General features: G+C 43.7%; 1 protein-coding gene across 3 annotated transcripts in view; it reads left to right on the top strand.

Moving 5' to 3' along the window:
* The first annotated feature begins 1732 nt into the window (after positions 1-1732).
* The window catches only part of LOC110083788 (L-threonine ammonia-lyase), a 64801-nt gene continuing 41386 nt past the window's right edge, over positions 1733-25147 (top strand). Inside the window, exons 1-2 of one of the 3 annotated variants that reach the window (XM_072995038.2) lie at positions 1733-2404; positions 2527-2604. Coding sequence is in view for 2 of the 3 variants with exons in the window: in XM_072995035.2 (XP_072851136.2) it covers positions 17976-18109 (134 nt within the window). In the remaining variant the exon portion in view is untranslated. The other 2 variants (XM_072995037.2, XM_072995035.2) reach the window with 2 other exon arrangements.

Raw genomic sequence — 25147 nt, 5'->3', positions numbered from 1 at the left:
TTTTTCCCACAGGTGGGGAGCCAATTGACAGATGCTTGGAGAGCTGTAGATATCAATATTGCTGAGCCTACTTTAGGTCTACCTTCCCTTTTTGTAGGTAATCACAGAAGGAAGGAAGGCTAAATGCCTTGAAGAGAGAACAAAGGACAGCGGATGTCCCAGCCAGCGAAGCCTGCAGGCAACATCCTGAGCTCTCTTTTATTGACTTAGCATGATTACATAGTATGTTATGAGAGAGACAGGATGCTAGTTGCTTAATTGTAACTAGGATTGGCTAAAATAACCCTCTGATCTTATGCTCTAGCTCTAAGCGAAAAGGCAGAATGAGGGGTTACCCCGCCTGTTGGCAGTTGCCACTTCCTGCCAGGAGTGTGTGCATGTCACTGAAACAGAATGTAGCTACAACCGTTAAGCAGAAGTTTCCTTCATCCCCCCTTTTTCTTTTCTTTTTTTCAAGGAAAAGCATATATTCTTTCATATATTTTTGAACTACATATAAATCTTTTCGGCGAAGGCTTGAAGGGGAAGCTTAGGTAGTTATTATGGAAAAGAAAGTTGGTATACATTGAATAAAACAGCAAATTACAGTGGTGCCTCGCAAGACAAAAATAATTCATTCTGCGAGTCCTTTTCGTCTTGCGAGGCGTGCTTTCCCATAGGAATGCATAGAAATTTAATCAATGTATTCCTATGGGGCAAAAAAAAAGTCACCAGGTAGGAGCTGGGGAAGCACCATTGGAGGACTGGTGGGGATCCTCCACAACCACAATTGATGCTTTCAGATGTCCCCCGGCAGTCCTCCGATGGTGCTGGGGAAGTCTTCAGAGGCTCACGAAGCCAGCGATCGTGGTTGCGGGGGACCCCCACCAGTCCTCCGATGGTGCTGGGGAAGTCTTCAGAGGCGTGCCCAGCACCATCGGAGGATTGTTAGGGGACTTCTTAAAGCGGCGATTGTGGTTGTGGGAGACCCCCGCCAGTCTGATGGTGCTGGGCAAGCCTCTGAAGGCTTCCCCTGCACTATCGGAGGACTGGTGGGGGGGGTCCCAAGCAACTGTGATCGCTGATTTCAGAGGTCCCCTGGTAGTCCTCCGATGGTGCTGGGCAAGCCTCTGAAGACTTCCCCAGCACCATTTTTGACTTTCCCGCCCTTTTCCCCTGTCTTTTTCCGTGCGGAGGCTTGCCTCCGATGGTGCTTGGCAAGCCTCCGAACGGAAAAAGCTCCCTACCTGGTAAGTGACTTTTTCAGAGTTTTTTGGCCCATAGGAACACATTAATTAAAATTCAGTGCATTCCTATGGGAAAATGTACCTCACAAGACAAAAATATCTTCATCTTGTGGGGCACCTAAAAACTCACAAGACACTTCATCTATGCTATGACACTTTCATCTATTCTTCACCTGCTATGATATATATCTTTAAACTTTATAGTGGCATAAACCTGCAATAGGTTTCTGGCCAACAGGTTTTAAACCTGAGATTTTCCTAGTGCCAGATTAGCATTCCAACCATTAAATTCCAAATCAATACATTTCAGAAAGCAGTACAAGCCTGTTTTGTGCTCATTGTGCAAGAAGAATCAAGTTGCTGCTGCCGCTGTTGCTCGTTCTTCTTATCAATCACAGTTGTTGGAATATGAGAATAATCTAAGTAATCTCTTATTTTGAATCAATAAGCAGCAACCTGGAATAAGTTCATTTGGTCTGCAGAACATAGCGAAGAAGCAAATGGGATCAAAAGTAAGAGGGTTTTTTGGATGGCAATAGAAAGTTCACCAGAATAATCTGACACCTTCTTGTAATAGTATTAACAGCAAAGGAAGGATACAGAAATTCCTGGGAAGGAGTATAAAGAAAAGGTGCAGTGGGAAAGTCCAGATTAACATGTGGCTAAAGACTGTCCTTGTTCCAGAGAAGGTTACAATGGGAAGAGAACAGGAGCAGAGATATGAAAATGCTAAAAATGCATAGATATTTAAATAGGCCAGTAAGAATGAAAAGGAAGCTAATACATGCCTGTCTAGCTTATAGTGGTAACTTTTGCGGAAAGGGTTATCTGTTGCAAGAATTATGAAGTCTGAGTCTGGACAATTAAAGGCACAGAGAACTAGATAAGAGGATTTCCTAGCAGCACTTGAGTTTGACATGCAGGAATGAAAGGATCGCTGGCATAATAATAGCTCCTTTACCAGTTTATCTGTCATTAAGAAGCTAAACAGCTCTGTGGCTATAGTTAATTTTAAACCAAGGATGCAGCTCAGCACCTTCCAGAGGAAATTCAGATCATTAACACCACAGTAAAACTCTGCAGAAATCTTTACCATGAGACCTGGTCTGCTATGGATGTACCAGTTACATGTTCCTCTAGAAAAACCAATGTTTAACATAACAAAACAGACAAAATGGGTGTGTATTGTGTTCATCCCTACTGCTCTCAATCTACTACTTTCTGCTTGAATGTTGTTGTATTGGCTTGCCTGCTTCAAAAGCACCTGAGTTATTTGATGTTATTTGCTTTGTTTTTTTAGTTCATACTGGTGATCATGCTCAAATAATAGGAGAGAGCAAAGAACACACCTAACTGATGAATACTGTGACAAAGATAGGTAAGTGATCCAGGCATGATAGAATTGTTTCATGATTTGACATATCTTTAACTATGAGATCTTCTGCACACCCTTACATTCTGTAAGACTCGCTAGGCAGGGCTGAATGGGCTCTGTAGTATCAGAATGACAGGTTTTTTAAAATTGATATACACTATACAAACGTTCCAAACTCACGCGAGTTCTCTTATTTTGCGTAGTTTATCTTGTATTGTTTATCAGATTTCATATTTCTTGCTCACTGTACAATTTTTCTTTGGCTCTTGATGGGCAAGGAGCTACAAAGGACATGGTGGCTTTATATTCTATCCATCCTATTTGTCAACTCCATTTCTGCTGGTATTCTCCATGCACTCTCAAAGATACTTTTCAGAGCCATATGCAGTCATCTGAAGAAGAAAGTGCACCCTCTTTAAATTCTAATTCTACATATGAGGACATAATAAAAATTATTACCTCAGATGAACTACAACATATGACATATTACACTATGCCATGATTTATTTTAAAAAAAACAAATAAAGCCAAAATGGAGAAAGCTGATACATATGGACTGATTAGAGAGAAACATGCCTGACTTTGATGTGGTTACACTCCCCTGAAGGATCGGGTCCCCAGCTTGGGGGTTCTCCTGGACCCAGAACTCTCTATGGAGGGTCAAATATTGGCTGTGTCCAGGAGTGCCTTTTATCAACTCTGCTTGATTGTTCAGTTGCACCTCTGCCTGGATAAGAAATAGCCGTTAAAAGTGTTTCACGCATTGGTAAAACAGACAATGGTAATGCTCTTTATGTAAGGCTGTCTTTGAAAACAGAACAGACACTTCAGCAGATGATGCAGCGACCAATTGATTTCTGGGATTAGTAAATCTGATCATATACTCCCAGTCTTGGCATGCCTTCATTGGCTTGCTATCACCTTCCATGCTCAATTGAAAATGCTGGTTATAATCTATAAAGCCCTTAACCGTTTAGGACCTCAATACTTGTTGGCACATCTCTCCCAGAAATCAGATACCCATTTCACCCACTCCTCTCAATCCATGCTGCAAAAATTGGCCACATTAAGGGAGGCCAGAAAAGTGAAGACAAGGAATCATGTTTTTTTCGGTGGTGGCCCCTAATATCTGGAATAGGTTACTGTCACATACAGCACTGATGGTACCTGTCTGTCATGGGTTTGGAGGGAAAGTTCCATCCTATGGGGAGTGGAAGGCGGGACATCAGGGGGGAGGAGCTGTACTGTATATATATTTGGAGCTTGTGTGGAGAAGAGGAGTTGGAGTCTGTGTGTCAGACTGGGTACAACTGTTTGTCAGTTAGTGCATACCTGATAGGTTCAGGTTTCTATTTAGGTAGCCAGAACTGATAGGTTCAGGGTCTGTGCGTTACCTTAAAGTGTTCTGTGGGAACCAAGCTGTTGTATGGGTGTGATTGGGACTATGCCACGTTACAGTATCCTATTTACCTGATCCTTTTGTTTACCCTGTTTGTTGTTTCAATAAACCTTGTTCTTTTATTTATTAAAATCCATTCCTGGTCTGTGTGACTCCTTATAGGGAATGGTTGGTGGCAGCATAATTACATGGTGGGATACTCCAGTAGGTCTGGGGTTGCCACATTGATTGGTGTCCAGCGTGTGGGATACGACTGGTCCAGTTGTCCAGTGGTCCAGCAAAGCCTTGGCAAGTGTGCCCAGAGCAATGGGGGTCTAGTCAGGGAAAATCTGAGGGCGCGTAGGTAATCTTCTAGGCTTACCTCACGGGGAGGTAGGCTAGTGGAAGAATGTGCAAACTCAGATTGGGGGGACTAGATTAGGGAGCTCTGAGGCAACCCGTTTTGGCGGGAAAGGGCTGAGGCAAAGCTGCGTGAAGTAACAGTGATCTAGCCTGTCTGCTGAGAGGCCTAGCAGAGGGGGTGGATTCTGCCTGGCAACAGTTGCAAGTTGGTGCTGAAGGAACAGCAGCAGTCTATAGAAGGCTGTTTCTGAGGCAAAAGGAAAAAAGTCGTCGTTTTATTCTGAGGCGTGACTTTTGAAGGCAGCCTGTTCTGGGGGGATTATGCCCTTGACTCGAAGCCAAATGGCAGAAATGGAGGAAGTGAGAGAACCACAGGGAGACCAAGGTTCTGAGGAGGAATTTGGCTCAGTGCAGGATGAGAGCACAGGAGAACTGACCTCAGAACTCAGAAAAATGCTCCTAGCCCAACAGCATGAACTGAGGGTGAGGGAAATGGAGGAAAGATTAGAGAGAGAAAGAATGGCGTTTGAAATGGAAAAGGAAGAGAAACAGGAAAGGGAAAGGGAGAAACAAAGACAATTTGAGTTAGAAAAAATGGCGTTTGAGCTGAAGAAGCTGGAGATGATGAGTGGAAATAGGAATAACAATAATAATGAGGGGAACCCAGGGAATGGGGAAGGCAGCCTGTCTAAAACTGACCTGAAGAAATTCCCTGTGTACCACAAGGGAGATTCCCCTGAGGTGTTCTTTTCCCTCGTGGAAAGAGCGTTTGTGGACTTCTCAGTAAGGGAAACTGAGAAGATGACCATTATGCGATCTGTAATCAGTGGCAGCCTGGCAGAAGTCTATGCAGAGATGCCAGTGGAACTGCTGAAGGTCTTCGCTGAGTTTAAAAAACTGGTGTTTGCCCGGCATGGGATAAATGCTGAACAGCTGAGGCAAAGATTCAGGTCACTCACGAAAAAACCAGAGCAGACTTTTACCCAAGTGGGGGCCCAATTGGTGAGGTTGCTAGAGAAATGGCTGTCTCAGGAGGGGACAGAGACCTTCCAGCAGCTCAAAGACCTGATAGCGCTGGAACAATTTTATTCAGTCCTGCATGGGGAACTAAAGTTCCATGTGAGGGAGAGGAAACCTAAATCGGTGACAGAAGCGGCAGAGATCGCAGATTTTATTTCCCAAATAAGGAAGCCCTTAGGTGCTGAAGGGAAAACTGGGGGTAAGCCCAAAGAAACCTACAGCAGGTACTCTCAGGGACCAGGGAAAAACCAGCAAGGGGGAGGGGCCCATGTTGAAGGGAAGCCCTCAGACATGAAACCACCAAGACCTCAGGTTTTGGGGGGAAAATCAAAACCAGATGAGAAAGACTCCAAGTACAGCAGAAAATGTTATTTCTGTCAAGGAAAGGGCCATCTAATCTCAGAGTGTGAGAAGTTAAAGCAGCTAAAGGGAAATTTGCCTCATGATTTGAGTGGAACCAAGCCAAAAGCTGTGTTCTGTGTCCAGACAGAGCAAAGCTCCTTGCCACTGAGGGAGCCGGTTGCCATGGCTACTCAATCTGGACCAGTTACATCTGCTGATCAGGCTGGGGAAAATGGTCCTCTTGTGGAGGTCAAGCGCTGCTTACTAGTTAGGACAGATTCACAATTGTTTGAGACCGCAGGGGTGGACGTAGGAATACTTGACCATCAGTATAGGGGGCTAAGGGATACTTGTTCCCAGGTGACCCTGTGCCATCCAGATATTATTCCTAGGAAGTATATAATCCCAAATAAGACCCTGAAGGTGGCAGGGATTGAGGGGCAGGTGATCTCACTGCCAGTAGCTGAGGTACCTGTGAGCTTTCAAGGCTGGAGGGGAGTTTGGCGGCTAGCGATTTCATCGACTCTGCCAGCAGCCGTGCTCGTGGGAAATGACCTGGCTGAACATGTGAAACGGGTGCTAGTGATTACACGCTCACAAGCTACCACGGGGACAGTTCAGGGGGGTACTGAAGAGCTCGAGGTTGAAGCAGGTGAGGGTAGTCCCGAAGCTGTGGCAGAAACCTTAACCACGGACAGCAAATTTGGCCAAGAGCAAAAGGCAGACGCCACTCTCCGAAAGTGTTTTGAAAAGGTGACAGACACCCAGCTAACACCTGAAACCCCAGCGAGATTTCGCGAGAAAAAGGGAATTTTATATAGAGAGACCCTGAGGAATATCTCAAAAGGGGGAGATGGGATCAGAAGTCAGCTAGTTGTACCTGAAAAGTATCGCCCCATGATCTTACAAAGGGGGCACTCTGACATGTTTGCTGCGCACTTAGGGGTGAACAAAACACAGCAGAGAATCACACAAAATTTTTACTGGCCTGAAATAGGGAAGCAGATCAAGGAGTTCTGTAAACAATGTGATGTGTGTCAGAGGCAGGGGAATAACCGTGACAGGACCAAAGCGAAGTTGTGCCCTTTGCCTGTGATTGACACCCCGTTCAAATGTATAGGAGTGGATATTGTGGGACCTTTGCCCAAGGCCACAAAGAGGGGGAACCGGTTCATTCTCACCATTGTGGACCATGCCACGAGGTACCCCGAAGCCATTCCCTTGACTAACATCGAAACTAACACAGTGGCAGATGCCTTGGTGGGGTATATGTCCAGGATGGGATTTGCCTCAGAAATAATCACAGATTTGGGCACATCGTTTACATCGAAGCTCATGAAACGGTTATGGCAAATCTGTGGAATTAAACACAAGGAAACCACTGCCTATCACCCCGAAAGTAATGGGTTAACGGAGAAGTTCAATGGGACTCTGATGCGCATGATTAGGGCTTACTTGGCAGAGAATCCAAACAATTGGGACCAGAAGCTGCAATCCCTTTTGTTTGCTTATCGATCAGTGCCCCAAGCCAGTACCGGGTTCAGTCCGTTTGAACTTTTGTTTGGGAGAAAAGTGAAAGGTCCACTTGATTTAATCAAACAAAATTGGGAGCAGATCACCCAGGATGACCCACAAGATGTTGTGACGTACATAGACACTTTAATGAATGACCTGAAGAGAAACCTAGAGATAGCAGCAGAAAACCTGCAAGCTCAGAAGGTCAGACAGAAAACCTGGTATGACCAGAAAGCCAGGGAGAGGCACTTTAACCCAGGGGAGGAAGTGCTTTGGCTTAGGCCCTGCAAAGAGAACAAACTGCAGCTCAAATGGGCAGGACCATACAGGGTCATTTCCAAGATGTCAGATCTGAACTACCTTATAGAACAGGAGGAACAACAAGCACGGAGGGTGGTACATGTGAATGCCCTGAAACCCTACTACAGAGGAGTGTTACATACAGCACTGATGTTACCTGTCTGTCATGGGTTGGAGGGAAAGTTCCATCCTATGGGGAGTGGAAGGCGGGACATCAGGAGGAGGGGCTGTACTGTATATATATGTGGAGCGTGTGTGGAGAAGAAGGAGAGCTGAAGGAGAGCTGAGAGAAGAAGCTGGTGTGGGAGTCTGTGTGTCAGACAGGGTACTACTGTGTGTCAGTCAGTACCAACCTGATAGGTTCAGGTGTCTGTATGGTTAGCCAGAACTGATAGGTTCAGGGTCTGTGCTTTATTTAAAGGTGTTCTGTGTGAACCAAACTGGTGTATGTATGATTGAGACTAAGCCACGTTACTGTATCTTATTCACTTGATCATTTTATTTTCCCTGTGTGTTATTTAAATAAACCTTGTTCTTTTATTTGTTAAAAATCCATTCCTGGTCTGTGTGACTCCTTACAGGGAATGGTTGGTGGCAGCTTAGTGAAACTGCGGCATATCCCAGTAGGTCTGGGGTTGTCACATTGATTGGTGTCCAGCGTGTGGGATACGACTGGTCCAGTTGTCCAGTGGTCCAGCAAAGCCTTGGCAAGTGTGCCCAGAGCAAGGGGGGTCTAGTCAGGGACAATCTGAGAGCGCGTAGGTAATCTTCTAGGCTTACCTCACGGGGAGGTACGCTAGTGGAAGAACGTGTAACCTCAGATTGGTGGGACTAGATTAGGGAGCTCTGAGGCAACCTGTTTTGGCGGGAAAAAGCTGAGGCAAAGCTGAGTGAAGTAGCAGTGATCTAGCCTGTCTGCTGAGAGGCCTAGCAGAGGGGGGTGGACTCTGGCTGGCAACAGTTGCAAGTTAGTGCTGAAAGAACAGCAGCAATCTATAGAAGGCTGGTTCTGAGGCAAAAGAAAAAAAAAAGAAGTGGTCGCTTTATTTTGAGGCTTGACTTTTGAAAGCAGCCTGTTCTGGGGGGGGGATTATGCCCTTGACTCGAAGCCAAATGGCAGAAATGGGTGAAGTGAAAGACCCACAGGTGGACCAAGGTTCTGAGGATGAATTTGGCTCAGTGCAGGATGAGAGCACGGGAGAACAGAACCCAGAACTCAGGAAAATGCTCATAGCCCAACAGCATGAACTGAGGGTGAGGGAGATGGAGCAAAAGGAAAGGGAGAGGCAAAGACAATTTGAATTGGAGAAAGAAAAAATGGCGTTTGAGTTAAGAAAATTGGAACTGATGAATCAGAACAATAATAACAATAGAGATTCTGAGGGGGGCCAATTGTCTAAAACTGACCTGAAGAAATTCCCTGTGTACCACAAGGGGGATTGCCCTGAGGTGTTCTTTTCCCTAGTGGAAAGAGCGTTTGTGGACTTCTCAGTAAGGGAAACTGAGAAGATGACCATTATGCGATCTTTAATCAGTGGCAGCCTGGCAGAAGTCTATGCAGAGATGCCAGAGGAGCTGTTAAAAGATTTCGCTGAGTTTAAAAAACTGGTGTTTGCCAGACATGGGATAAATGCGGAACAGCTGAGGCAAAGATTCAGGTCACTCACAAAGAAACCAGAGCAGACTTTTACCCAAGTGGGGGCCCAACTGGTGAGGCTGCTAGAGAAATGGCTGTCGCAGGAGGGGACAGAGACCTTTCAGCAGCTCAAAGACTTGATAGCGCTGGAACAGTTTTATTCAGTCCTGCATGGGGAACTGAAGTTCCAGGTGAGGGAAAGGAAACCTAGATCTGTGGCAGAAGCGGCCGAGATCGCAGATTTTATTTCCCAAATAAGAAAGCCCTTAGGTGAGGGGAAATCTATAGGTAAACCTAAAGAAACCTACAGCAAGTACTCTCAGGGACCAGGGAGAAGCCAGCAAGGGGGAGGAGCCCATGGTGAAGGGAAGCCCTCAGACATGAAACCAAGACCTCAGATTTTGGAGGGAAAACCAAAACAAGATGAGAAAGACTCAAAATACAGCAGAAAATGTTATTTCTGTCAAGGAAAGGGCCATCTAATCTCAGAGTGTGAGAAATTAAAGCAGCTAAAAGGAAATGTGCCTCATGATTTGAGTGGAACCAAGCCAAAAGCTGTGTTCTGTGTCCAGAAAGAGCAAAGCTCCTTGTCACTGAGGGAGCCTGTTGCCATGGCTACTCAATCTGGAACAGTTACATCTGCTGATCAGGCTGGGGAAAATGGTCCGCTTGTGGAGGTCAAGCGCTGCTTGCTAGTGAGAACAGATTCGCAGTTGTTTGAAACTGCAGGGGTGGACGTAGGAATACTTGACCATCAGTATAGGGGGCTGAGGGATACTTGTTCCCAGGTGACCCTGTGCCATCCAGATATTATTCCTAAGGAGTATATAATCCCGAATGAGAGCATGAAGGTGGCAGGGATTGAGGGACAGGTGATCTCGCTGCCAGTAGCTGAGGTACCTGTGAGCTTTCAAGGCTGGAGGGGAGTTTGGCGGCTAGCGATTTCATCGACTCTGCCAGCAGCCGTGCTCGTGGGAAATGACCTGGCTGAACATGTGAAACGGGTGCTAGTGATTACATGCTCACAAGCTAACACAGGGACAGTTCAAGGGGGTATTGGAGAGCCCGAGACGGAAGCAGAGGGGAGTTCCGAAGCTCTGGTGGAAACTTTAACCACAGACAGCCGATTTGGCCAAGAGCAAAAGGCAGACGCCACTCTCCAAAAGTGTTTTGAACAGGTGACAGACGCCCAGCTAACACCTGAAACCCCAGTGAGATTTCGAGAGAAAAAGGGAATTTTATATAGAGAGACCCTGAGGAATATCTCAAAAGGGGGAGATGGGATCAGAAGTCAGCTGGTGGTACCTGAAAAGTATCGCCCCATGATCTTAAAAAGGGGGCACTCTGACATGTTTGCTGCGCACTTAGGGGTGAACAAAACACAACAGAGAATTACACAGAATTTTTACTGGCCTGAAATAGGGAAGCAGATCAAGGAGTTCTGCAAACAATGTGATGTGTGTCAGAGGCAGGGGAATAACCGTGACAGGACCAAAGCAAAGTTGTGCCCGTTGCCTGTGATTGACACTCCGTTCAAATGTATAGGGGTGGATATTGTGGGACCTTTGCCCAAGGCCACAAAGAGGGGGAACTGGTTCATTCTCACCATTGTGGACCATGCCACGAGGTACCCTGAAGCCATTCCCTTGACTAACATTGAAACTAACACAGTGGCAGATGCCTTGGTGGGGTATATGTCCAGGATGGGATTTGCCTCAGAAATAATCACAGATTTGGGCGCATCGTTTACATCGAAGCTCATGAAACGGTTATGGCAAATCTGTGGAATTAAACACAAGGAAACCACTGCCTATCACCCTGAAAGTAATGGGTTAACGGAGAAGTTCAATGGGACTCTAATGCGCATGTTTGCTTATCGATCAGTGCCACAAGCCAGTACCGGGTTCAGTCCGTTTGAACTCTTGTTTGGGAGAAGGGTGAAAGGGCCCCTTGATTTAATCAAACAAAATTGGGAGCAGATCACCCAGGATGACCCACAAGACGTTGTGACATATATAGACACCTTGATGAATGACCTAAAGAGAAACCTAGAGCTAGCAGCAGAAAACCTGCAAGCTCAGAAGGTCAGACAGAAAACCTGGTATGACCACAAAGCCAGAGAGAGGCACTTTGACCCAGGGGAGGAAGTGCTTTGGCTTAGGCCCTGCAGAGAGAACAAACTGCAGCTCAAATGGGCAGGACCATATAGGGTCATTTCCAAAATGTCAGATCTGAACTACCTTATAGAGCAGGAGGAGAACCAAGCAAGGAGGGTGGTACATGTGAATGCCCTAAAACCCTACTACAGAGGGGAACAGAGGGTTTTATTTGCAATAAAAGCAGCTGAGAGTGAGGAAGCTGAATTACCCTTCTGGGAGGGTAGAGGGGAAGTAAAATACAACCCAGATGAGGTAAAGATCAGTCCTGCACTCACCCAAGACCAGCAGCAAGAACTAAAAATGCTGCTCATCAAATATCAAAAGGTGTTTTCCAATAAGCCGGGGATAGTGAAGGGAGTGATGCATCGGATCCATACAGGGGATGCACCCCCGCAGGCAGTATCCCCATACCGAGTAACGGGACCCTATAGGGACAAGGTGCGGAAGGAGCTGGACGAGATGCTTAGGGAGAACATAATCGTCCCCTCTTCTAGTCCTTGGTCCTCTCCGATAGTCCTAGTGGACAAGCCTGATGGGAGCATTAGGTTTTGTGTAGATTACAGGAAATTAAACCGCGTAACCACTCCTGATGCCTACCCAATGCCCAGGCTAGACAACCTGATTGAAACCATAGGGGGTTGTCGGTTCATTTCATCATTGGACCTAGTAAAGGGATATTGGCAATTAAGAATTGATCCCAGGGATCAAGAAAAGACCGCCTTTTGCAGCCCTTTTGGTCTCTATGAGTTTAGAGTCCTGAGTTTTGGTCTCAGAAATGCACCAGCCACATTCCAAAGGCTGATGGACCAGACCTTAGCAGGGCTCAGTGACTTTACTGTGGCCTACATTGACGACATAGGGATCTTCAGCAATACCTGGGAAGATCACCTGAAACACCTGGAGTTAGTGCTGCAGAGGTTAAGTGCAGCAGGGCTAACAGTAAAGGCGAGCAAGTGTCAGCTGGGTAGCCCAGAAATAAAATACTTGGGTCACATAGTAGGGGGAGGAGTGATCAAACCCCTAGAGGCCAAGATAGAAGCAGTTCGTGATTGGCCTAGACCCAACACCAAGAAAAAAGTCAAATCATTTCTTGGGTTGGTGGGCTACTATAGAAAATTCATCCCGAGGTTTAGCGAGATAGCGACTCCGCTGACCGATCTGACGAGAAAGAAGACTGATGACCGCATCCCGTGGACCAGCGACTGTGAGGAGGCGTTCCAGAGGTTGAAGGAGGCCCTCATCAACTATCCAGTGCTGCGTGCTCCCGACTTCGACCGGGAGTTCATCATCTACACCGATGCGTCTAACAGTGGGGTAGGAGCAGTTCTTTGCCAGGAGGATGAAAATGGTGACCAGCATCCAGTGTCCTACCTGAGTAGGAAACTCCAGAAAGGTGAGAGACATTTGGCAACCGTGGAAAAGGAGTGCCTGGCCATAGTCTACGCGATCCAGAAGGCCAAGCCTTACATCTGGGGAAGACATTTTATTCTGTGCACTGACCATTCACCACTGCAATGGTTAAAGACAATGAAAACCCACAATAGTAAACTTATGAGGTGGGCTTTAAACCTGCAAGACTATGACTTTGAAGTGAAGGTGGTCAGAGGGTCAGTGAACTGTGTTGCTGACGCCTTGTCAAGAAGACCCGAAGAATGAAGACGGCGAAAGAAAAATGGACTATGTATATATTTTGGTGACCAAAGGTTAAATGTATCTGTTTATTAAACATGCCTGGTTTGTATGAATAAAGGTAACTTGATGTATTGTAAATGGTAAATGTTTAAATGCCTAATTGATATGGTTATCCTAGTGTAAGTATAAGTAAGTATGGTATTGTATGTTATTGTATAAATGTTTTTGTATGTTTTGGATCCAGGTTGTTTTTTGGAGAAAAGCACTTTAGCTTTCCCCCTACAAAACAACTTATAAAGAGGGGAGGTGTTACATACAGCACTGATGTTACCTGTCTGTCATGGGTTGGAGGGAAAGTTCCATCCTATGGGGAGTGGAAGGCGGGACATCAGGAGGAGGGGCTGTACTGTATATATATGTGGAGCGTGTGTGGAGAAGAAGGAGAGCTGAAGGAGAGCTGAGAGAAGAAGCTGGTGTGGGAGTCTGTGTGTCAGACAGGGTACTACTGTGTGTCAGTCAGTACCAACCTGATAGGTTCAGGTGTCTGTATGGTTAGCCAGAACTGATAGGTTCAGGGTCTGTGCTTTATTTAAAGGTGTTCTGTGTGAACCAAACTGGTGTATGTATGATTGAGACTAAGCCACGTTACTGTATCTTATTCACTTGATCATTTTATTTTCCCTGTGTGTTATTTAAATAAACCTTGTTCTTTTATTTGTTAAAAATCCATTCCTGGTCTGTGTGACTCCTTACAGGGAATGGTTGGTGGCAGCTTAGTGAAACTGTGGCATATCCCAGTAGGTCTGGGGTTGTCACAAGGGGAACAGAGGGTTTTATTTGCGATAAAAGCAGCTGAGAGTGAGGACGCTGAATTACCCTTCTGGGAGGGTAGAGGGGAAGTGAAATACAACCCAGATGAGGTAAAGATCAGTCCTGCACTCACCCAAGACCAGCAGCAAGAACTAAAAGTGCTGCTCACTAAATATCATAAGGTTTTTTCAAATAAGCCGGGGATAGTGAAGGGAGTGATGCATCGGATCCACACAGGGGATGCAACCCCACAAGCAGTATCCCCATACCGAGTGACGGGACCCTAAAGGGACAAGGTGCGGAAGGAGCTGGACGAGATGCTTAGGGAGAACATAATCGTCCCCTCTTCTAGTCCTTGGTCCTCTCCGATAGTCCTGGTGGACAAGCCTGATGGGAGCATTAGATTTTGTGTAGATTACCGGAAACTAAACCACGTAACCACTCCTGATGCCTACCCAATGCCCAGGCTAGACAACCTGATTGAAACCATAGGGGGTTGTCGGTTCATTTCATCGTTGGACCTAGTAAAGGGTTACTGGCAATTAAGGATTGATCCCAGGGATCAAGAAAAGACCGCATTTTGCAGCCCTTTCGGTCTATATGAGTTTAGAGTCCTTAGTTTTGGTCTCAGAAATGCACCAGCCACATTCCAAAGGCTGATGGACCAGACCTTAGCAGGGCTCAGTGACTTTACTGTGGCCTACATTGACGATATATGGATCTTCAGCAATACCTGGGAAGATCACCTGAAACACCTGGAGATAGTGCTGCAGAGGTTAAGTGCAGCAGGGCTAACAGTAAAGGCAAGCAAGTGTCAGCTGGGTAGCCCAGAAATAAAATACTTGGGTCACATAGTAGGGGGAGGAGTGATCAAACCCCTAGAGGCCAAGATAGAAGCCGTTCGTGATTGGCCCAGACCCAACACCAAGAAAAAAGTCAAATCATTTCTTGGGTTGGTGGGCTACTACAGAAAGTTCATCCCGAGGTTTAGCGAGATGGCGACTCCGCTGACCGATCTGACGCGGAAGAAGACTGATGACCGCATCCCGTGGACCAGCGACTGTGAGGAGGCGTTCCAGAGGTTGAAGCAGGCGCTCATCCATTATCCAGTGCTGCGTGCTCCCGACTTCGACCGGGAGTTCATCATCTACACCGATGCGTCTAACAGTGGGGTAGGAGCAGTTCTTTGCCAGGAGGATGAAAATGGTGACCAGCATCCAGTGTCCTACCTGAGTAGGAAACTCCAGAAAGGTGAGAGACATCTGGCAACCATGGAAAAGGAGTGCCTGGCCATAGTCTACGCGATTCAGAAGGCCAAACCTTACATCTGGGGAAGACATTTTGTTCTGTGCACTGACCACTCACCACTGCAGTGGTTAAAGACAATGAAAACCCATAATAGTAAACTTATGAGGTGGGCTTTAAACCTGCAAGATTTTGACTTTGAAGTGAAGGTGGTCAGAGGGTCAATGAACTGTGTTGCTGACGCCTTGTCAAGAAGACCCGACGAGTGAAGACGGCGAAGAAACCATGGACTATGTATATTTTGGTGACCAAAAGTTAAATGTACCTGTTTATTAAACAGGCTTGGTTTGTATTAATAAAGGTAACTTGATGTATTGCAAATATTAATGTTTAAATGCATAAATGATATGTTTGACCTAGAGTGAGTAAGTATGGGATTGTGTTATAATGTATAACTGTTTTGTGTTTTGATCCTGGTTGTTTTTTTGGAGAAAAGCACTTTAGCTTTTCCCCTGCAAAACAACTTATAAAGAGGGGAGGTGTCACATACAGCACTGATGGTACCTGTCTGTCATGGGTTTGGAGGGAAAGTTCCATCCTATGGGGAGTGGAAGGCGGGACATCAGGGGGGAGGAGCTGTACTGTATATATATTTGGAGCTTGTGTGGAGAAGAGGAGTTGGAGTCTGTGTGTCAGACTGGGTACAACTGTTTGTCAGTTAGTGCATACCTGATAGGTTCAGGTTTCTATTTAGGTAGCCAGAACTGATAGGTTCAGGGTCTGTGCGTTACCTTAAAGTGTTCTGTGGGAACCAAGCTGTTGTATGGGTGTGATTGGGACTATGCCACGTTACAGTATCCTATTTACCTGATCCTTTTGTTTACCCTGTTTGTTGTTTCAATAAACCTTGTTCTTTTATTTATTAAAATCCATTCCTGGTCTGTGTGACTCCTTATAGGGAATGGTTGGTGGCAGCATAATTACATGGTGGGATACTCCAGTAGGTCTGGGGTTGCCACAGTTACTAGCAGAGATACGACAGGCTTTTTCCCTTCTTATTTTCATGGAATTGTTGAAAACAGAACTGTTCAAAGCAACCTTCAACAACTGAGTATCCTCGATGCTATTAAACTTAATATTTTCTTTTTCTCTGTTTTTTGTATGTTTTTAAATCACCATATAGCTGCATGTATTGTTATGTGGAACCTGTGGGATTTTTAAGTTTAAACTGTCCAGAGTTGTGTGTTCCACTAATGGGACATTGTATAAATAAAATAAAATATTAAAAAGAGGACATGGATTTATCTCAAGTGCTGAATTATACAAAGAGATTCAAATTTGGAAATAGCTATCATTTAAATAGAAATAAAGCACATATCAGCATGGTGCAGAGGACTGTGACCTGCCAGCCAGCTCAGTCTGTTAGCCAAATGGGTATCTTCAAGTGGGCATCTCCAAGCCCCCTTGTTCTCCTTTGTTAGGGGGACTTTAGCTCTTCAAATGGAGGGCTACCTTCTGTAAAGCAGGAGACTTCACCACCTTATAGCCGGTCTAAAATAAGACAGTTTTTCACTTTTATAACTTCGTTTTGTGACCCGTCATAGACAATTTATTCAGATATCCTCTGTGAATTTTGTGATATTTTTCGGCAAATGCCATTGACTGTAATGAGTTGTTTTCAATGTTTGTTTCAATGTTGTTGTTTTTTGTTTGTTGCTGTTGTTTCTTACTAAAATTTAATATTTCAAGCTTTCAAATATTTGAAAGGTTTTCAAATATTTCAATCCTATTCATTTTTCTTAAAAAGTCATGCAGTCTTTGATTCCCCCAAACTGCCCTCACTCCTTTACATGGCAGAATACAGGTATATACAGCCGCTACAGTGCCCACCTGTGCTTGATGTGTATTCAAATCCCCACATACTTAGCAGGATAAAACAAGCAGTTTGGGAGTGAAAGAGCTGTAGGGTCATCTGCCTGGCTTTCTGTTTTTCGTAATCCCTGTATTAGAGAAAGGCGCCAAATACTTTCTCCCTTGTCTTCATTCTCAGCTTCCTTACAGCTGTGGAGAAAGCTGCCTTCAACAATTGAGTTTCCCGTATGTTGTTAATATTGCTATTTAATTTTTCTTTTTTGGGGGGTTCTTTTTTCTTTTTTATATGGCTTTTTATTTTATCACCACATTATTAGATGTGTTGCTATATGGGGTCTGTAGGATGCCCAAACCTATTTGTTCACTGTCATCCATCAAAAGAATGCCAATGAAAGTGACTATCCATGATAAAATCAAATAAAAGAAATGAAACTAAAATATAAAATAGACTGAAAAGACACTGCAAACACATCTGAAACAGAAAGAACAGCATCCACTTGGTTAATGTCCCCTTCAACAACAATTTGAAAGGCTTCTTCCATTATGCTGGGATGCATCATTAAAACACTTTCTCTGTTTGTTTGCTTTCAATCAAATAAACATCTTGTAGCTTTACTGCAGTTGACACAGTGTACTCTGGTTCAGTGTTAAATGTTTAAAGTGTTGGACGGTCAGCTAACTGAAAGCCAAGGAAGTATAATCCAAGCCCTGACTGAAATTGACAGGGACAGGTTGTCTCTGCAAAATAATCTCCTTAAATAGCAGCAGCCAATACTCAAAGTCATTTCTTTGTCCCATCTTGAGTGGGAGGACAGTCTGCAGCAGCCTGTTCGCCAGGCACGCTTCCTGTACTTCGCTGCCCTTCTTGGTAGTCTTTGAGAAGGCAAATTTTGACCACTTCCTGAGAACCTCACCATTTCAATAAACACAAAGGAACTGCTATGAATTTTGTTGCACAGTTACTCTACTCGAGGGCTTTAAAGAATCGAACTCCCAGGGAACGCATCAAAGAAGAGGAAGAATATGACCCTTTCTGGCAAAGGTTGGAGAATATTGCCATGTGACGTAGACCTAGAGTGTTGGTTTCTCTCCCTTAGGATTTATGGACAGTCCTAGGTTTGTACCTGGGGCCACGCCACTGGCCATCTCCTCCCCTGGAACCTTCCTGCCTCCTTATGGTGCAGTAGTTGGAGTATTGCTTCACTTCTTTGTTTATTTCATTGCCATACTTTATAGGTAATAATAATATTAATGATGATGATGTTCTATGTTTTCTGTGCTTCCTGGGAAATTACTCTCAGCATGTTTAATTTCAGAGCTTGGATAATTTATTCCTCCTTGGAAAGATTGTTAGAATTCACAACACTTTGTCAGAAATTAAGTTTGCTTCTGTCTTGCTGTTGATCAGAATGTGTGGATTTGCTTGAAGTCTCTGAGATTTGGGGCATCTTCTGTAGTGCTGTAAAGGCCTTGTTGAAAGAGTCCAGCAAAATACTGGAAAATGGTAATTATCTCACTGCTCACCATCCATCTTATGTGTCTTCCTTGAAAGGATTGTCACAAACACATGCAAGTATATTTTGACTGGTGATTATGAACACTGCTTAAAGCTAATTGTATTATACAAGTGTCCAGAGTCAGCAGCTGAGATTAACAAGCTTTGCGGATGGTTCAAGATATTTCCTTGTCTCCCAGATCTTGATTCTATAAATCCCAGCCCGTTAAAAAAAAAAACACTAGTTCAACATGTAATAATTTGAAGTATTGGGGTCTTGTATCCTAACCTTCCCAACAGCTAGAAGTACTGTAAAAAGGGACACCCATAAGAGTGCTTCTGCTTATTATTATTAAATGATGTTTCCACTGGTAAGGTGTGGCTTTTCCACATTACTTGGAAGTGCAGTTAAAACTGAGAATTTGCACAGTATTTAACATAGCCTTGTATGAAATAACAATGCTCTAATGCCAAGATACTTCTACAGTGACTACCTGCCATTGAATGGATTTAGCAAAAGGCCCTGACAATTTCATTTGTAGTTTATAGCTTGCACATTTAAGTAGTTTTGATATCTCCAGTTAGAGTTAAATATAACGACACCCTATTCTTCTGCTAGTAGAGAATACAGAACATTTTATATCCATGATTAGCCCAAAAAGTGTTAATAGTACTGGTGACGGCAAATCCATTGACTGCCCTTTGATCCATCCCTATTGCATTGGAGTTGATTTGCCAGCTCAGTGCTGTTGTGATTATTCTGATGAAGTAGTAATTTCCCTGTGGAAATAGGGGCAACTAAAAAGGGAGCAATGAGAACTGTCCCTCAGCGATCACTCAGGTGCTATTAACAGGAAGATATAAAGAGAGGATTCATTTAACCTTGGCATAGATCTTTCCTTGAATGAGATGTACCCAGGATGGCATATGAAGTGTGTTGTGTGGCCTCCATTTTTATTACATGTCTAGTTAATAACTGAAAAAAGCAGTAAAATGAAAGCGGGGTCGAATGGAAGAAATACCGTCACACCAAAAGGGGCACTGCTGTGTCTCCTTGGGGGCCAGAGAGCTGACTTGCAACATACTTAGTCCTGGAAGGGCAAACCTTTCAATTTCCTTGTTCTAACTTATTTGCTTCTATTATGTTTGGAATGTTCCCACATTGTTTTCCTGTGTTTTTCTCCCCAGCTATGCAAAGAAACTACTTGCAAAAAAGTAGGTAACAAAAATCACATCGCATGCATGCCTTACTAATTTCACTAAACCTGAATGTGTAGCCAGGTGCACAGACCCCAAATATATATTTCAGATCTTTGTGTTTCCTATGCAAAAACTGGCAAGTTGTGTGGAAACACTAGCACGTATGATTGTATATAGAAAACAACTCAGGTTGCAGTTCTGTACATCATACTCTACAAATAATTTCCAAAGACCACATTTGGATTCAGATTCACTGCAGGCATAGAACTGAACTATTAGTCTTTAATTTATATGGCAGTATTTTTTCATGAAAGCCAGTGGTGTATAGTGAATAGAGGATAGAGTAGGATTCAAATTCCCACTTGGCCATGGGAATCCCTGATGTGTGGGTGGGTGTGGTGATGCTAAAAACACCCTTCAGATATTTGACATACCTTAAAACCCTTGTTGGGTGCAACTTGATGGCATGTCACACTCACATACTCACCCAGTATTGTTGCATAAGCTAGATATATGATAACAATGACCATCTCATAAATCTCATCTTTTCAGTTACTTTCTATGGTGGCAGTTAATGCCTAGCTTTCTAAATGTTTTCCATATCAGTCCATCTAAGAGAAAAGCTTCTAACATACTGCCACTGGTCTGTTTTGCTGCTTTTTATTAGGTTCAAAGGTACAGAGGGTGACCTCCCGAGGAAGTGCAGTAAGCAGGACTCAGAAGGTGCTGTTTAAGAGTCCAGTGGTGCAGTCTCTGGTTATAATGGGTGTGGTTTTCACTTCTAGCCAGAATTGGATGGCAACTTATATGTTCCCCCCAAAAAGAGGATCTATGTCACCAAAAAGGAGGGCGCAAGGACAATGATTTGCATAAATGCACAAATGTTGATTTAGACATGCAGGCACCACTTTAGAAATTGTTTTTGCAGTTTAGACAAAATTGCAATACTTCTCCCTCAAGTTAGGAAAACTGTGACCAATGGTGCTTGCTAAGCCAGATGCTCCTCCTGGATGGGCAGTCTCCATAGTTGCTGATCGGTAGCTGATATATTTTAAACATTACCCAGAAGTTCTGCTTCTTTATCTTTAATTTAGATTCAAATGAAGGACGCCTTCAAAAGGAGGAATACCGTTTGGCAGCCCTTCAAATAGAAAACAGTCTTTTGTAAAAGTGGATGTTTTCACCCACCTAAGTCAGACTACCGGATGCAACACAGCTACTGCTGTTTCTTGAATGTCTTGGCCTTTTGGTTCCATTGAGTGCTATATTAATATAACTATGTGTGTTTATATATTAATATAACTATGTGTAGAAATAGATGATGGTGAATGACAGCTTTGCAACTTGGCATGAAGTCCACTGGATTGTGCTGGCCTGCCTATCTTCTATTACTAGAATGTCCATGCAGTGGGGAGTTGACTGATAAAATCAAGCTTGGCTATACCCTTCTCCTTTCAACAACACTGAGGTTGGAGCTGCTGGACTCTTGTGTAGTTTAGAATCTGCATATGACTCTTATCCCTCCTCCATGTAACTACAAGCATAAACAGTTGATGAAGGTATGCATACACACATACAGAACAGATGAGGAAAGAAAAACCTCCCTCCTCCTCCCTCCCAATGGGGCAGTGTGCTATTGTGACCTCCCCCAACCCACATTAGCCTCTTGGCATACTGCAACACTCTCCCCCAGCTACCACAGAGAGCTGCCATGCCAGGAGAGAGGGCCTGCCAGGCTTCCACCATCAGACTGGGGGCTGCCACACTGCCAACAAAAGAGACCTCAGTCAGTTTAAGACCCATGTAATTCAAGAGGGAAGCTTACATGTTCATCCTAGTATTAAAGATGGGAGGCACTGCATTTTAAATGCTTTTTTTAATGTAACAGTGATGCAACACAATGAATGTGACTAAGACCAGCTAGGTCAGGATCATGGCAGACTGCCTGAAAAAAATCAAAATGATGCTTTTGGTAGCATCAGGATTTCTGTCCCTTCTCCTGAAACCCTTCCAGCTACTGAAAACATGCAACAGGGTTTTCTCTGAAGGTTTTCTGGGTAGGCTTTTGGGGTGCTAGAAAGGGCTGCATTGGGGGTTGCATCACCCCACTTAAGCTTGATTCCCCTCTTTCACTAACTGAAATCTTGTACTGGATCCAATCTTTAGCCTTTTCCTTCTGCCTTTAAATATTATAGACTTGCACTGAAGTCCTATCATAATATAGAGTTGTGATGCGTTGATTTAGATAATTGCTTTATCTAAACCAATATTTTCTACTCAAAGGATATAGTATCTCTTCTAGCTCTTCTAGCCTTCTATCTGAGGATCAAACTAGGTAATATAGCTCCGTTCCATTCTGGTGATGTGATTCCCCCTGAACAATCAAAACTCATTTTACTTCCCAAATGACCAACTGTGAATCGGAACTGTGAATCGGAACTGAATTGGGCCCTACAGGCAAATGGCTATTCCAAGAATGAAATCACAAGAGCCATCAAACCAAGAAAACAACACTAAATTGAAGAGGAAAAACAGCCACCCACAAATAAAGTATTTCTGCAATAAAATAAAGGGGTTACGGACTGCATGGGGAAACTTTTGAAAAAACACAACTTACAAACAGTACTCAGGCCCACCACAAAAATACAACAAATGTTACAGTCAGCAAAGGACAAAAGGGACCCCCTCATCAGGTGTATACCAGATACCTTGCAGTTGTGGCCAGGTAGATTTTGGAACAACAAAACGCAACAGTCACACCAGAATCAAAGAACACGAGACACACTGCAGACTGAAACAGTCGGAAAAATCAGCAGTAGCTGAACATGCCCTAAAACAAGCTGGACATGAAATTCTATTTCAAAATACTGAAGTATGGGACAACACCAGCAATCATTATGTTAGACTGCCCAGTGAAGCCATTGAAATCCACAAACAGCAGCAGCGCTTCAACAAAAAGGAAGAAAGTCTAAAATTCAACAAAGCCAGGCTCCCAGCACTGAAAAATACAACCTGCAAAAGGTCAACAAACTCTACCCAGCCACATGGACCAGTGATCACTGCACACGAAAGACCAGCTAACGACACCCATCAATCACAGTGACAGATCATCTCTTCCCCCTTATCACAACAATACACCCACAACAAAAACACGCTGATCACCATAATCACCCAGTCTCCTGAAAAGGACAGAAGCTGATCCCACAGCTATAAACACTCAACTATCCAACAAACTGCAACAGAGTACAGACAGAGTTCTGACTCCTGTCCCCTGAAGATGCTGGCCACAGAGACTGGTGAAACGTTAGGAAGAAAAACCTTAAGAACATGGCCAAACAGCCCGGAAAACCCACAATAACCAATTATTCAGCTGTTTGGTCAAAAGAGGTCCCACATGTATACTCTACTCTTTTGGCTCACTTACACATCATTTTGCACTCTTTCAACCACCCCAAGGATTATTTTCTTAACTGATGCAGCTCTGGCCTCATAGACATCTGGTACCTCTCGGCTTCTGGTATCTATTGGAAATCCTAGCCATCTAACTGGAGCCTGATGTTATAAAATAAGCCCAACATTTTGTTTTGAGAAACAGAACAGAACATATTTCTCAAAGTCCTCAGAAATACTCCTGATTACTCTAACTGATCTTCATAAAATAGCATTTGCTTTTTTTGCAGCCATATCACACTGTTGGGTCATATTCAGCTTGTGATGTACAAAAATTCCAAGATCCTTCTTGCTCATATATTACTGAGCCAAGTATCCCCATCTTACAGCTGAGCATTTGTGGTCCCCCCTCTCCCAGGTGTAGAACTTATCCCTGTTAAATTTCATTCTGTGTTTTCAGCCCAGTGCTTGAGCCAATTAAGATTTTTTTTTGGAATTTTGTTTCTGTCTTCAAGGATATTAAATATGCTACCCAATTTTGTGTCACCTGTGAATTTCATAAGCATAAGACAGATATAGTATAGTTAAAGGGTGAGGAAGACATGTAAAGTATAATTAAAGAATATTAGGACTATCTGGCAAAGGAGAAGCACAGAACTGGAAAAAAAAACAGAGGGAATAAATAGGTACCCGTATATAGTGGGAAGCTGGGGCTGAAAGATAAAGAGAAGACTGACCATGGAGGTATTTTAAAATAAGAACAAGAAATCTATATTGGAATCTATAATCCTGGAATCCTGACAGGAAGGCGGTGAAGCGGCTCCATAAAAGTGTGTATGTATGTGGGAACAAAAATTATCTGTAATACACAGTTTTAAAAGGAAACTAGTTTAATATGAGCTTGTGGAAGATCACGCAAAAGAAGTAATGAAACTAAAGTTTTAGCAGAAGAAAGAAAAACAAAATAAACTACAAAAAAAGGGAATGGATTCCAGGAATGTTTTAAAGGAATAGAAATCTTAACAGTGAGCTGAATATGAGGCAAAAAAGAACAGATGAATAACGAAAAAATACAATCAAGACGACATGCATGTTCCACAAGGTAGATTATCATATTTGCAATGCTTGTAGAAAATATGTTTAAAGAAGACTCTTTAAGAGGAAAATAAACAATTCAATTTTAGCAAGGTTGGTTTGGACTAAGAAGAAGCATCCAAACTAAAATGTTTGGAATATCAGTTTGAATACTAGAAGAAAGACCTGGCCTCAAAAGATAGAGCTGAGGGTTAACAGTGTGCAAATTATATTGAAATCTTTAGGATTTCATGTTGGCGTGTGGATTTTATCTATCTGTCTGTCTGTCCATCCATCCATCCATCCGACCCAAACACCCACCCACTCACTGCTCTGGCCAACTAACATACAAAGAGAAAACATCAAGGGGGTCTAGAGCAGAGCCCTTGGGAACCTTTGAAAAAAAGAGGAAAAACAAATGAAATACATTGAACAAATGGCCTGACAGAAAAGAAGCAAGCCAACACAGGGCAGCATCACTATGGGAACCCAGCAAAAGAGGATGATCAACCATGCCAAAGGTTACTGAACGGTCAAGCAGCATGGAATATAAGCCTTCTGTAAAGAGAAGAGCCTTAGTGATCCTTCTAAATCTAAGAGCTGTCTCAGAGGAATATACAGAATGAAATGCAGATTGCAGGGGATCCAGGACTGAGCTAGACAAAAGAAAATTCAAAAGATGTGACTAAGGGGGCATCTATATTGGTCATTTACTCTGCAGTTTGCATTGGATATAGTATGTTTGAAATCAAATTAAAAACTGGTGACTACACAACACAAGGCTAAGTACATGGAACTCCTGGAGAATCATCTCTTTTTTAGTGGGGAATTGTGTTTTGTTTTTAGTTCAGCAGGCAGGCATGGTTGAAAATTTTTCTCCATGCTGACATTGCTTTTTCCTGCTTTCTCTGTATGTGATTGCCAGATCTAATTAAGGGGTGCTCATAGGTTTTTTAAAAGACTTTAAAGTCAGCACTGAAAGAAATTGTCACTAAGTTACTTTGGGGGGGCCAGGAAATTAAGGTCAACATTGCCCATTAGCACCTTGTCAGAACAAAGGTGCCAGTGGTTACTCCACAAGAGGAATGAAATGAAACTTGATTCTTTCGGTTGTG

The sequence above is a fragment of the Pogona vitticeps genome, chromosome 3 (genome assembly GCF_051106095.1).
Source record: "Pogona vitticeps strain Pit_001003342236 chromosome 3, PviZW2.1, whole genome shotgun sequence".
Classification (NCBI taxonomy): Eukaryota; Metazoa; Chordata; class Lepidosauria; order Squamata; family Agamidae; genus Pogona; species Pogona vitticeps.
The sequence above is the reverse complement of the archived record's forward strand: the minus strand, read 5'-3'. Positions and strand labels throughout refer to the sequence as shown.